Source organism: Manis pentadactyla, chromosome 3, assembly GCF_030020395.1.
Source record: "Manis pentadactyla isolate mManPen7 chromosome 3, mManPen7.hap1, whole genome shotgun sequence".
In the NCBI taxonomy this organism is placed as follows: domain Eukaryota; kingdom Metazoa; phylum Chordata; class Mammalia; order Pholidota; family Manidae; genus Manis; species Manis pentadactyla.
The window spans coordinates 22,332,612-22,346,999 of record NC_080021.1 but is presented as its reverse complement, the minus strand read 5'-3'; the positions used below and the strand labels follow the sequence as shown (position 1 = coordinate 22,346,999).

The window sequence follows — 14,388 nt, the reverse complement described above, 5'->3', positions numbered from 1 at the left end:
GATGGAGGGAAGGGCAAAATTCTCTCACAGCACATGAAAGACCTGGCAGCCAGGAAGTGGCCCCCTCTGTCAGCAGGGCACCCTCTGATGGTGTTGGCAATGGATCAACTGTGACTCAGGGAGCTCAGAGCCAGTGGTTGAGTCACTCTCAGCAAGTCACATGTTGTCTTTGTTCTTTCTGGAAGTCCTGTCCTTACTCTTGCCAGATTGAATCTTTCCTGCTGTGAGAGCCCTTGAATGCTTAGACCAGAGGAAAATCATGCAGGAGTTTTCAAACAGTGATCCAGACAACCCTTGAAATATGAATTTCCATGACATGATTTTCTTACATACATGGAGATGTATATATTCCTAAAAAGTATAGTAGACAAGCAAAATCCTATATTTCACAAATACTGGAGGATGACAGTAAGACAAAAAGTAAGAAGTGCCCTTGAGCATGATGGAAGATGACTTTTGTTGATCACCATTTAAGGAGTGTGGTTTTGGGTTAAGGGTGGTGTTTGTAGGCCAATTACCCAGAGACTTTTCATTCCCAGGAAAATATTTCAATCCAGCTGTAGTTGGGATTTTTTGCTGCAAGAAAGAATGATGTTTTGAACTTTTGGTCCAAATACCCAAAGAAGATTGAGAGAGAAAAATGCCTTTGCACTAAGAAAAAACAACATAATTTTAAAACTGAACAACGCTCGACCATCTTTTCTCCTGACCATTTATTTATACAGAAGGAATCATAAAAATATTGAGGATCAAAGAGGCTCAGTCAGTTAATATCAGGACTAGAAGTAAAAAGCAGAGATCATGGAATGGGGGAGTTTGCTGTATAAAATAAGATTATCACTATGCTCTATAATATAATTTTGAAAGGACACCCTATTGTAATGAGTAAAAATAAGTGTTCCTTCTAGGCACTGTATTTAGACAAATGACAAACTACAAAAGCAAGATTAAAAGAAGTATGGCTGTTGAGCACTCTGGCTTAGCACTTAAATGAACCTCATTTTCTGCAGAGGTTTCCAGCAAGTCTCACATGAGTTTTCATAAAAAAAATTCATGACTCCATTGACTTTGGCGAAATTTTGTCACAAGCACTGCATCTGATGTCTCTGTTATAATTTTTCAAAAGGTTTTCAAACCTTCATAAACATGATACACAGTAAGAAATACATTTTACATCACGATGCAGTGTGCACATGCATGTGTATGCATACAAACTTATATCAATGAGGCAAAAAGAAATACTACTTACCCCTACTTTCTTTAACTTTTTTCTTCTTTTGTTAAAGACTGAGGAGCAAACTTAGATTTCATGACCTCAGTTTGAAATAACTGTTCTTGTACAGGATCTTTGATTAACCCTATCATTATCAATGAAATAGCCCCCAAATATGTATTTTTTAAGAACAGAAGAGGTTTCACATCTCTCCTCCATGTTGGCAATGTGAAGTGGGTGGCTGGCTGTTCACGACTGTCATTACCTAACAGAAGACTATTTTTGCTCCATCTGAAAATCTACCTCTCTACCTCTAGCTCTCTCTCATTTGTCTCCTTTAGTTTAAACGAAGTAGTTTTCATAAGTTTGTGTGGAGCAGTCTTTTAATTATCCCCTCAGATAGGTTGTAATATATACAAAGAATTCTTCAAATTGAGTGATTCGAAGGGGTCCTGTAGCTTACTTTGTTCATCTACAGCTTGAACTCCAACTTAGACTTGTCTAAGTATTGGCACCCAGAATTAAAGAGGTTCCATTTGCATCACAGAAGCAAAATATTATGCAGCCCAATTTCTCACCTGCTTTTTTTGGTCACTTACGCTGCACTGTTACGTCAAAGCAAAGCTGCTCCCTCATGGGCTAGGATTTTGTTGCCTCTCCCCATTATGTCCTGCCCTGTCTTCAGGTAAATGGCTCTATATCCTGGCTTCCAAAATTCAGAAAAGGGGATGGATCAGCTTTAAAGCTCTTCTTTTGTTCCCTGAGTCCTAACTATTCTGACCATAACTTACTCTCCAGTCATAGCCGCATGTAATTCTAACAAGGTCCCCTTGATAAGAGCTGCATTTCTAACTCCAGTGTCTGCGTGTCAGGCCCAGATGACTCATCTATTTCCTTATTCCATTTACTAAATGTTTATTATCCACACTGACATCTTGAATCATATATTAACCCACTCAACAGTAAGTTTGTTGACAGTGACTGCACTGGGGTATGGGTGGGGACTTGATAATATGGGTAAATGTAGTAACCACATTGTTTTTTCATGTGAAACCTTCATAAAAGTGTATGTCAATAATACCTTAATAAAAAATTAAAACAAAAAAAAAACCAAACAGTAAGTTTGGTGGTCTCCAGCTCACACAATTAAGTTTCTTTATTTACTTGAAAAAAACTGGAAAATATTCCTGATTTCAGAATTTGTACAACTCCTTCAGTTTCCATGATTCTCCAAAATATATTGGCTCCCAGGGATCCTCTAACTAGAGAGTTTCATGTTTAGAGTCTATATCCATAACAGATGGAATTTATATCTGGGTTGTTTTGTACAATAAATTAGCAAATATTTATTTAATGTAAGAGTTTATGTAAGGGGTTTGGCTTCACAGTGTGTGAGATAATAATATTATTTATGGCTTTCAGATATTAGGGCACCAAAGCCATCTGCCAATATTGTGCTCAGTCCTATATACACACACTTTCATTTGGATGAAATAGGAGACATGGTTAGGATAAGGAAGGAGACATTACTGAATGTATGAGTCGGGAGATGGTAAATGCTAAGCAAGATATGTAGAAGGTAAATGATGTCAGAATTTAGAGGAAACATCACTCACAGTGGCCTTTGATAAGAAAGGGTGCCGGCATTTATTAAGCAACTACTTAATAGACTTTCAGTTGCTTAGCACATTATTAATGCTGATAAAAATTATATGAGATCAGTATTAGCCCCATTTTTAGGTGAGGAGACTGAGGCTCAGCTGGATTGTCAATTGTCCAAGGTCACCCAGCTGAACTATAGGAGACCAGAATTCAAATCCTGACCTGTGGGATTCCAGAATACCTGTGCTCACTCCACTCTGCCCTGTTGCCACCTTTGAAGTCATTGCTCAGCAGGGTTCAGGGGAGAGGCCAGCACTGCAGGCTCTGGTGAGCCCTGTTTCATTATGGCTCCTAATAACCACAATTCAAAACATGTGAACTGCTGACTGACCAGAATGTCTTAGTGGGCTGTGGCTGTACTCTTCGTGAGTTTCTTGTGCACTCTGTTCTGGTGTGTTTGGACAGCCTTGGGCATCCGTGACCCGGCAATCCACCAGCTTTGAGGTGAAGCTGGTGATCTGTTGGGTAAATATGAATGCGATAAAAACATTTTCCGTGTTACTCATTTTGGCCCTTGACAGTTCTTCTAGGATTTTAGAATGTGCCCAGGCTATGTAAGAGTCCACGTGGGGATATTACCAAATATGGCAATTTTGGGTACTCATAGGTATTCCTATAGAGAAATTATACTTCTATTTCTATAGAGAAACTATACTTCTATTATAGTATCTCACCCTGAAGCCAAATAGGGGGAAAACCTGGAACAAGGCAATTCAAACTTGTTTTGCTTCTGATATTTTAGAAGAGGAACCATTTTCACTTCAGTGTATGTGATGATGCTTTAGCTGGAAGCAACATGATGGGATGAAAAGAATGTGGTTTGGGGCATCAATTGCACATGGTTCACAATCCTAGGTTTGCACTTAGTAGCTCTATAATCCTGGCTGCTTAATCTCACAGCTTCATTGCTCTGGGCCTTCATAATTCATTTAACCAGCACATACTGAGCATCTACTACATGTCAGGTATGGTGTTGGACATTAGTGACATAGTGGTAAATAAGGCATATGTTTCCTGACTTTCATGTGCCAAGATTTTAAATTTAAAAAAACCCACGAATTGTTTAATTTCAGTCGTTATAAGCAGAAGGAAAAAATGTGGGATGCTACATGAGCATAGCAGACAGGACTCTGACTTGGTCTGTTGAGTCACTGATGTTTTAGCTGAGACCTGAAAATTTAAGAGTTTCACATATCATTAAGAGGAGAGCATTTTAGGCAAGAGACAGTAATAGCATGTGCAAATGTCCTGAGGTGGGAAAGGGCTTGAAACCATTAAAGCCATGATTCTCAACTCTAGCAAACATATTGTCTCCTTTTTATAACAAATAACTTACAACATATCATAGATGATAAATACAGCCTAACTTTACATATAATTGAAAAAAAAACTGCACTGGAAACATAATGAAGTCAGAATGTACTTACATTTAAGAATTACTAAGAATACAGCAGCTATAAATTCAAGCCAATATAGTTGAGCTTTATCAATTACTTATGTCTTTCTGAATTTGTCTCCATTGTGTTCACTATGACAATCTACTAACACAGCAAATACATCACTGACATTGTGCAAATAAATGTAAATTACCTTCTACTTTTTCAGGCACATGTTCCTTGGTTAACAGATTTCTTGGTTTTCCATTATATTTATTTTTCCTACTAGGGCCTTCTCCAGAGAAACCTTACAATACTGACTATCCCTTCCCACAGTTGACGATGGCAGTTTCTTTCTCTATGTCAGTGCCTGGGAAGAAAACGTGGAGATGACTGGGAGGTATCATTCCAAACTTTACCTGTTAGAACTCACTAGTCTCTTTAAATGTCATTGGTACTTTACATCTACTCTGTGGGATCAGATATTTTGGATGCTAAGAGTCCTAGGGATTCCAATATTAGTATTGAGGATAAAAAAATAATAATCATGTTGGAATGTCATCTCCAATCAAGAGAAAATTTCACATTTTTATTTAAGAACTTGATATTAGGGCAGTTACCCCTCTCTGTTTGCTACCCAGATTCGTTGTTCATTCTTTGAGGATAAAAGCCCTGAGTGATTTTTGAAGTTGGAAAATAAAGTATTTTTCAATTGATGTATATAAATAGTTTTCCTTTCCTACCATACTCAGTGCTGATCTCTGTTGTGTCTTGTTCTTAAACCCTTTCATGGAGTTTCACATGCTTTTCCCATTCCCCAGAACCCTGTTTCTTCCTCTGGCTCATTTATCTCACTCCAACGTCACAACTTGACCCAAGAGCTGTGTCTGCCAGACCTCCCCTCCACACCGTGGTTTATTTTTTCAGTGAATTAGTTGTTGCTCCCTACTTTATTCCAACCCAAATAGACAAAGATCTTCCTCATTTGTGCAGCCTGTCCCCTAGACCATACATCCATCATGGCAGCTGCCCATTATATTCTAATCATTATGTATGTACTTGTTTGTCTTCCCCCTGGACTGTGATGTGAGTTCCTTGAACTGGGCTGAACCTTTCATCTCTATATCTGCCCACAAGGAACCTGAACAAATATTTGATAAGGGAATAGTTGGCTGATCCCTACTTCATTAGTGTGTGGGCCATAGAGCATTGAGCACCCAAGGAGACTCTACTTTCTCGAATTTCCTTTTAATGATTTCACTTTGGTTGTTGATCCTATCTCAACAATGAGGCTACATACTCCCCAAAGACCAAATTTAGTGCCCATTTTCCTTTTATTTCTCATAATACCTGAAATGTAATAGTTATTTCATGAATCATAAATGATTTATGGCGTTGATTTCCATTTGCCTAGCTTTTCGGCTGCTATTCCTCCTTCACCCCAGAGCCATGATAAAAACAGAAGCCCATGTGGTTCTGGTGCTCCAATTCCAAGACATCCTGTTAATAGCCAATTACTGCCAAGTTGGCGCTGTCAGCATTTTCTTCGAGTTGTCGTCATATAAATTTAGCCAAAAAAGCAGGATAAGATTTTTAAATAGGAGCTTTATTTATACTGGATAGGAAATGCATAAAAAATAGCAAATGAATTGGACATTTCAGTGTCCAAATTTAAGTGTGTCTAATTTAGATGTGTCTGATCAAAAAAAATCAAAGGACCCTCCGCTTAAATTGCCTGTGGTGTGTGTGTGTGGAGAGAGGAAGATTCTTTTCCTTTTAAATGAAGAAATGTACTTTGCCATTTTCTAAATTTCTGGCCTTGAACATAAACAAGTCAAATGCAAATATAACATATACTAGTTTATATGGCAACACTAAAGCTATTTATATTAGCTATGATTGGTTAATTCTTTTTGACATGGCATTAATTAATAAATGTAATAAATAAATAAACCGAAACGTATTTTTATAGTTGGGTGAAAACATACCTAAAAAAGATATATTAATTAATCCTTTCCATTTTCATTGGTTCTAGATTTAACTTTGACATTAAATTACCATGTGAACATAGCAAAGTAATTTGGCTCTCCAGGGTTTCTTTGCTAGTTTGGAAAAACATGATGGACTCATAGATATAAGGTGTAGTTATCTTAATAGTCGATTCTTCATGCTTGTAATGAGGGCACACTGGTTTTAAATTCTGTTGAGGCTGGCCTTGTCCCAGTACTCTGACATAAGTCTCTGCTTTTCCAAGAGTGAAGAGCATCATATCACTTTTTGTTTCTGCAAGGAATGAAGACCAGACCAAGCTCTAATTTAAATACCATCAACCTCTTGAACATTCATGCTGAACTTGAAATGTTCATTTTCTTAAGCCATAGAAATTGACTCATTTTTCTGCCAACTTTTAATTATTTATAATTTGCCTCTCAGTCAATGCTGAAAACAATATAACGGCATTTAAAGGGGAGCAATCAAGATTGTGGAGCTGAACGTGATAGATTGGCATTTGGTCTGACATCTTAGTATGTACCTGCAAGTTCATAGTATCTGTGGCAACACTAGGAGGACAAAAAGCCAGGATTCCTGGGGCCCAGTTTAATCCCTGTTCCTTTTTGTCATGCTCCTGCAGTTGGGAATAGTCAACATGCAAACAACTACACAGGTTGCTGTGCATTGATGTGCTGTGAGCCTCATCATCTGTTCTCTCTCCTCCCTTTTCCCTTTACACCTTCCACCCTGCCTGCTGTACCTCCACACTCCCAGCTGCACTTCCTTCCTCCCATTCAGTGCCCTGTGTGTGTCTGATTTAGATACTGGTCAAAAGGCCTATCTCACTGGTTCCGGATGCTACCAGATGGCCCCAGGCTCTGGGCTCCAGTCATACCATTTCTTCCTACTGTCCCTGCAGTCTTAGGGGTGTGGGTGACTTCCTTCTGTTGCTAATTTATGGGCTCATCATCTTTATTTGGCTTCTCAGTCTTTCTGTCACCCAAGGAACTAAGCCCTAGGTTAAATTATCTCTACCTGAATGATGTAGAGTATTATTTCTTTCCCTGGTTGAGCCCTGAATTACAGAGGCATGGTAGATGGCCAGGTATTTTATGAAAAAGGCAATAGGAAGAGAGACCCTTAGGATTGGTTTGCAAAGTTTGCTTACATTTAAAACAACCATGTATTTTTCCATCTTGGCCACCTTAGCACAAAACATGGAGCTCCTCATGCTGGTAGTAATCCTGTAGGCCAAACATGTAGCAGAGCCTGGAAAAGTGTGTAAAATACTTGTTGAATTGAGTCCAGGTAATCTGTTGTTGTGGATCAGGTACTTGGTACTTGTGGGCTTTGTAGATTAGGTTCTAGGTACTTGTAGCTAGGTGCCTGGTACAGTACCTTGCACTCATAGGCATCCAAATATACACTGAATGAAAAACAGACTGTACTTGCAATTCATCGCCGGCATTTCCCAGGCAACAGACAATATAATAACACAGCTGAAGCCTTGTCTCACAATTTCTGTGACTTTTTGGTACAATTACAATGAAAGCATTTTCCAGGCCTTGCATGTCTGCCTGGACATAAATTCTGGGAGTTGCTCAGACTGTCTGGGAGCAGGAAGGAGTGACTGTGCTCCACGGAGCAGCATGAGTCTCCAGCCTGGAGAGCTTGGTATGGCAGAGGGCATAGAAATGAGTAAAATATCCCTACTCAGAGGACAATAGGCCAAAGGAAATAGGAACCAGACAGCCAAGTGCCAGACCCTGGACATGTCATCAGTGTGAGCAGATAATCCTCCAAGATTCAACTCCAGGTCTTGCCCAGAGCAGAGGGCGAGTGTGCAAACCAAGAGAAATAAGCTGAGGAAATGTGATAACCGCAGGCTGATTCCTGAGTGTGGGGCCGGAGGAAATGTGCAGACTGATGTAGCAGGCAGTTCAGGAAACCTACAAGTGAACAAGACAAGAAGTGCAGCCTATAGGTCCAGCTCGGGGTGGAGAGGCAGGAAGTGCAGTGGTTAAATGTATAGGCTTTGCCAGCAACTGGTCTGGGCTGAAATCCTGGCTCTGTTACTTACTAGTTAAGGACTAATATCTCCGTACCACAACCTTATTTTAGGGTTAATAACAGTGCCCACCCTCTCAGGTCTTGTGAAGACCGAATGAGTTTATACATATAAAGTGCTTAGCATTTAAAACCTAGTGAACCAGTTTATAGGCATAGCTGATTAACTAGCCACATTTTTGGTTTGTCAAAGGCTGCAATCGGACTTAGCATCTCACTCTTTCATCCATTTGCTCAATAGATATTTCCTGAATGTCTAATATGTGCCTGGTTCTAGGAATATAATAAACTAAAACAAATCTCTGCCTTTGTAGACCAGTAAAAGAAAATATTAGAAGGTCAGTGTTATGTTAGTGGTAAGGAAGAATTGGATAGTCCTGAAATGGTTTCTATAATGAGATTCTTAAGAAAGAATAAATATGACAGAGGTACCTCTGTAGAGGGGGATGTTAGTGATGGTGAGGCCATGTAAGTGTAGGAAGTCTCTGTACTTTCTATTCAAAATAGAGCTGTGAACCTAAAACTGCTCTTAAAAAAAAAGCCTATTAATCTAAAAAAAAAGGAAAGAAAGCATGAATAATAATAATCTCTTTGATTATCCTAAGTATTTTTGGTAACTCCTCAGAAAACTAAGGGTATTTTAATCTTAGCTAAATCATATTTTTAGTAAGTTAGATGTTCATATCAGCTCTGCTCATATTTTTAAAATGGCAGAAAACTAAGCTTAATTGGAGTCAGTTGTATCCATCTCTTAAGAGACACTAGTAGTTGACATAATCACACAAGGAACTTGTTAGAAAAAGCAGTGTTCACATAAGTCAGGCATGTGAAAGTAAAAGCGAAGCTTCAGCCTAGGGAATTTTGTTTGTTGATCCTTTAAAGGTTATGCTTGCTTTTAACAGCTGCATGTTGGTGTAGACATTCAGTCATTCAGTTGGTCTTCCAGGATTATTGGGCCACCTACTATGTGCAAGACTCTGCTTGGATCCGACGCTAGAGCGATAAATAAGACAAGATCTCTGGAGTCAACAGGCTCATGGCTCCAGGCTAGAGGAACATGAGACCAAGCAATGTAATGGGATAAGTGCCAAAGGAGACCCAGACAGTATGGAGGCAAAGACTTCATTCAGTCATTCATTTGTTCACTCCAAAAATATTTGTTAGTTAAGTACTATGTGAAGGCGCCACAGCAGTGTTGGGATATAGCCACCAATAAGAAGACAGATAATCCTTGCGCTCTTGAAGTCATTGTGCCTCTGCCTGTTGTGGTTGTATAGAAGCTTTGAGTTAGGGCTTCAAGTTTGAGGACTATTTATGGAAACACCTGGTGTGAGAAGGGTGTTCAGAAAGAGGGAATATCCTCCCTATGCCTTTGTGGAAAGGATGCTGGCACTTAGCTCTGATGACTAGATCTCAGCATCATGTGACCCCACCATGTGTCACAGAAGAGATTTACAAGAGAAAAGTTTATTATGGGTGATGATTGCATTTTGTCTCTAAAGAATATCTATGCCCAGACTCTCTCACCCTCTGACATCTCATGGACAGTCACAGGCTGACGTTTTACAACACTTAATTTCCTTCCTCTTAATCAGATCCTACCAGGCTTAGCAAGAGTATATGCACATCTACTTTTAGAGATCTGAGGTCTCTAAGCTTAGCTTTTAATTTTAATCCTTCTCTTAGGTACTTAAATATTGATTTTTAGCATATTTTCACTCCAAAAAAAGGCGTCATGGGTGTGAATATTCTTCATTCTCAGACCCCTAAGTGAATACATGGATGAATATTAATATATTAGCCTACATGTAGTTGGAACATATCTTCACTTCAAGGATAATATAATCTAAAATTCTCTGTACATATGTAAATATACCTTTAGAATTTTTCTTTCTTTTTTTAAAGGTATGTTGAGGGGCTGGAATATTTCTGTTAGGCTTTTCTTCTCTTACCTTGACTTGTGTTAAAGATAATATCAAATGCCGCTTGTTTTTCTCTATATAACTAGAAAGTTAACCAGACTTTCTATTCTCCAATCTGCCCCACCTTTTGTTGTCTTTATGAATAAGCAAAGGATAAGTCATCAAACTCTTATCCAGGGCTTCTGCTTGAGAATACTTCTCTGAATGTCCGATTCAGCCTGATTCCTTTGATTTCTTGTGGAGAACCATTGAGAAGCCATGTTATTAACTTTGGTCCCTGAGTTACCGCAAGGACACGGGAGGCTTCTGAGTTATCACACAGTTAATCATGAACAGCTTGGCCTTAGTCATCAGTGTATTTTATTGTGTTCTCATTCTTAAAGAATCCGTGGTTCCCTATGGGGAAATTAACTCCACTTCTAACAAAAGAATAGGCAGTTTCTGCTAAATTCCCATTAGGGCATACTCATTTGAAAGTGAGGGAACATCTACCAACTAACAAGTACTCACTCAGTTAACTACTAAACAACTAGCTAAACTAGTAGCTAATTGGGTAATACACAGTAAATGTACCAGGGTGGTTTTCTGTCTGAACAACTTGATTAGCCATCAAGCATGAAATATTGATTAATCTGAGGAAGTTGTGTGCTATTTCTACTTGGATTCGAATGTATTTTTACTTTTCAGAAATCACTCTCATTTTATCAGTTTCTAAGAGAAGAGTCAGGCCTGCAACAGGAGGCCACGTGCTCGGTGATCAGTGCTCTGGCTCCCCCTCCACCACCATACTGGACTTTTGTGAGCTCAAAAACCACCATCAAGGCCATGTGCAACAGGCAGGGATGTTGGGGAAGTATAGCAGTAGGTGGAGTAGCCACCACTAGCAAGGATGAAGGGCTTTTTAAAGATTCCAGGCATACCTTGACCCCAAGAGGTGGTCACAGGAGCACAGCAGACACCAAAGCTTCAACACTGTGTGTGCGATGTAGAAAAAACTGTCAGTTTTTCAGCAGTCTTTTTTTTTTTTGCCAGCTATTTCCAAACCAAATACTACAGGAATACCTACCTTTCTTTCTGGAAGTTATAAACCAAGATGTTCAAAGTGATTATTTTTAAGGGCTGGAGTCCTTGCTTGTCATGTCTCCTAATTTGTCCACAATGAGTATGCATCACATTGCATCTAAATAAGGGAAAAAAGTTATTTGTAATTTTAAGCATTTTAAATCACTTGCATGCCTGCCACCTATCAAGTTGGTTATTGTCATTTGTTTATGTTCCCTTCTAGGCTTTGCCAATTCACACATAATTTTTCTGTAAACATAATTACAAACAGATGCAGTTCCGCATTCTGCTACTTCAAAGCATTGTCGCACATGAATAACAGACACCAGAGACCTTCTGTGATGTGAGCCAGGGTAACCCAGATCCCAGTCTGATGCAACTCTCTCCTGAATTGGTTGGGCCTCAACATAGTGTGCTCTCACCTGTCCAGGGACCTTATAAGAGAACCCATTTGGACAGTGAGGTGTCAGAGTATATGTTTCTTTGTTTTTTGCCTGTGAAATGTATGTATAGTTTATTAATAGCACTGTAAATTATTTGGAATAAAATGTCTACTCAGTGGAAAAGAAACATGAATAGGTTAGATTTTTATGGGGCTGAATCAGCCAAATCAAACACAGGCTTTCCTGAAGCTTCCAAGTTTTTAATGGAAACTCACGCTCTTCAGAACTTTGCTGCCTAATTATAATTCATGCTTTTTGCAGATACATTACAGGGTGGACCAAAAGGAAAATATTAGGCATGTTCACTTGTGATTTCTATTGTGTTACTTGTAGAGTGCCAACTGCATACGCCGAATGGCCTGGTGTGTGCAAAGACACAGGCCGGTACCTGGTAGGCTGAACCACTTCGTTAGGAAGGAGGAGATAACTGGTGGTACTGCAAATACAGACAACATGCTCAGATGCACAACTAGCCTCCTGTGGGATTGTCCATAAGTCACCAGTGTCCGAATCTAATTTAAAAGTCCTGTGGTAACCATAACCCCAAACCTACCTGCATCATTATCCTCATCAGAGAGGTCCTTTTGAAACCCAGAAAAATGGAACTACCCAGATTTCATTTCAATGAGAACTTTTTGTTTCCTTTTCTTTTTTAAAACAGGTCTAACTGGTGTCAAGGGAGAAAAAGGAAATCCAGGCACTGGAACCCAAGGCCCAAGAGGCCCCCCAGGGCCAGCAGGTAAATCTTCCTACCTAACAGGAAACTGCAAGACAGAAATCCCCAATGTTTATAATAATCACTGACATCACAGGTGAGGAAAATGGCCATACTACATTCGTACCTAACTAGAATAGCTGTATTTCTCATTTACTTTATTGAAAGGCCAGTTTGTTTGTAATGATCCTCCCAATATACAAGCCCCAAAAGTTATAGCACTTTCTGGGATCTTTATTGGATGCATGAGTTAGGTTAGGCTAGGCTAGGCTGTGCTGCAGTAACAAATCAATCCAAAATGCTTAGTGGATTGACACATTAAAGGTTTATTTCACACTCACCCAAAGTTTGATATGATTAGGATTGCTTTCATCCATTTGGGAAAAAGCCTCCAGGAGAAAGATAAAGAAGGCACATCAGCTTTCATCTTTCTAAGTGGAGAATGACATATGTCAATTCAGCTCATGTTTCACTGGCTGGAACTAGTTTCTCAGTTCCCACTGAACTGCTCCAAATCTAGGGGAACACATGGATATTTGATGAGCACCCAGTTTCTACCACCATGATAGTCTTACTGAATGAATTTTGTGTAAGTTTTGAGTTCTGTGTATATTGCTCTGCTTTCAGAATGGTCTCTCAGAATTATAAATTTGCAATCCTATTGGATATTTACAATCCCTGTCTTAGCTGCATTGAATCAAGTGTTTACAGATTTTTCTCTCCAACCTAGTCATTTTGGAAAATAACTTCTCTAGGAGAGATTCCTAATGCAGAAGATTCATTCTGAGTATAAATACTCCTGTTGAGTGAATGGAACTGAATGTATCTGAGAGCCACAACACTTTTCAGACAGAAAGTGATACTTGTTCCTAATTTTCATTTAGGTTCTACTTGAAGAATTTCATTCCTAGTTGAAGAATACCTTTTAAACACTGTTGGAAACAGTGGAACAAATGAGCATAAGCCAACATAACCCAGCCTGACAAACTTCTTAAATTCACAAATATTTTAATCCCCCTCCCATTTGCACTCCATCTAAGCTCTCAGTTGCTATAAGTTAGCATCAAGACAGTTTGGATTAATATTTTGGATCCAATTTCAGACTTTTCCTTTTTCTTCTGTAGAGTCATTTCTTTCAGACTCAGACTAATTTATTTCAACTATCTGGGGCCATAAACCAGTACAGGTCATGAGGTTGAGATTGACTGTGTGTGTGTTTGTGTGTGAGTGTGTACTTGTGTGCATGTGCATGTCCATATATTGGATTCATCAGGAACTGCACTGGGAAATGGAAGCCCCATAAAGAAAACAAGGTTGAGAGTGATATGCTCCTTTCCTTTAGTATCTAAGAGGTGATAGAAAAGAATACATTTTGCTTTCTTGTTTCCTGAGCTGATTAAAAGCGTTGACCTCCAGGAGTATGTATGATTACAACGTGATTCTCTGCCAAGGGAATCCAGTTTAGGAGTAAGAACTCAGTGGATACAGAGAGAGGCAGATGATCCTATTGCCTAAGATGTGTGAGGTGGCTTCTTTTGAAAGTTAATTTACTTCTCAGTAGTCTCAGAACTCACCCTGACGCGGAAGGAAACCAACTGTTTTCATTTGTGGGTGCTTCTTAGGACCTTCAGGGGAGAGTCGGCCAGGAAGCCCTGGGCCTCCGGGATCCCCCGGACCAAGGGGTCCACCAGGTCACCTGGGGGTGCCTGGACCACAGGGTCCTTCTGGCCAGCCTGGATATTGTGACCCCTCTTCGTGTTCTGCCTACGGCGTTGGAGGTAAGTGCCAGCCTCTCTTGGGCTTTGAGCAATGTTCTGCTGTGCTTAGTACCATAATGGTGAGGGTGCTGTGAAACGTGGCTAATTGTGGGAAGAAAGCAGAACTCGAGCACCTCACTAGCTTAAATTATCCAGAGACGTCTTCTATGAAGTGCAAA

The 14,388-nt window shown here is 39.5% G+C and overlaps 1 protein-coding gene across 3 annotated transcripts in view; it reads left to right on the top strand.

Annotated features, from left to right (window-relative positions):
* COL14A1 (collagen type XIV alpha 1 chain) overlaps nt 1-14,388 on the top strand; it is a 239,414-nt gene that overhangs the window by 222,710 nt on the left and 2,316 nt on the right. For all 3 annotated transcript variants that reach the window (XM_036876369.2, XM_036876368.2, XM_036876370.2), the window contains exons 46-47: nt 12,399-12,476; nt 14,075-14,230. In XM_036876369.2, coding sequence (XP_036732264.2) covers nt 12,399-12,476; nt 14,075-14,230 — 234 coding nt within the window. The remainder of the gene's footprint in view (nt 1-12,398; nt 12,477-14,074; nt 14,231-14,388) is intronic.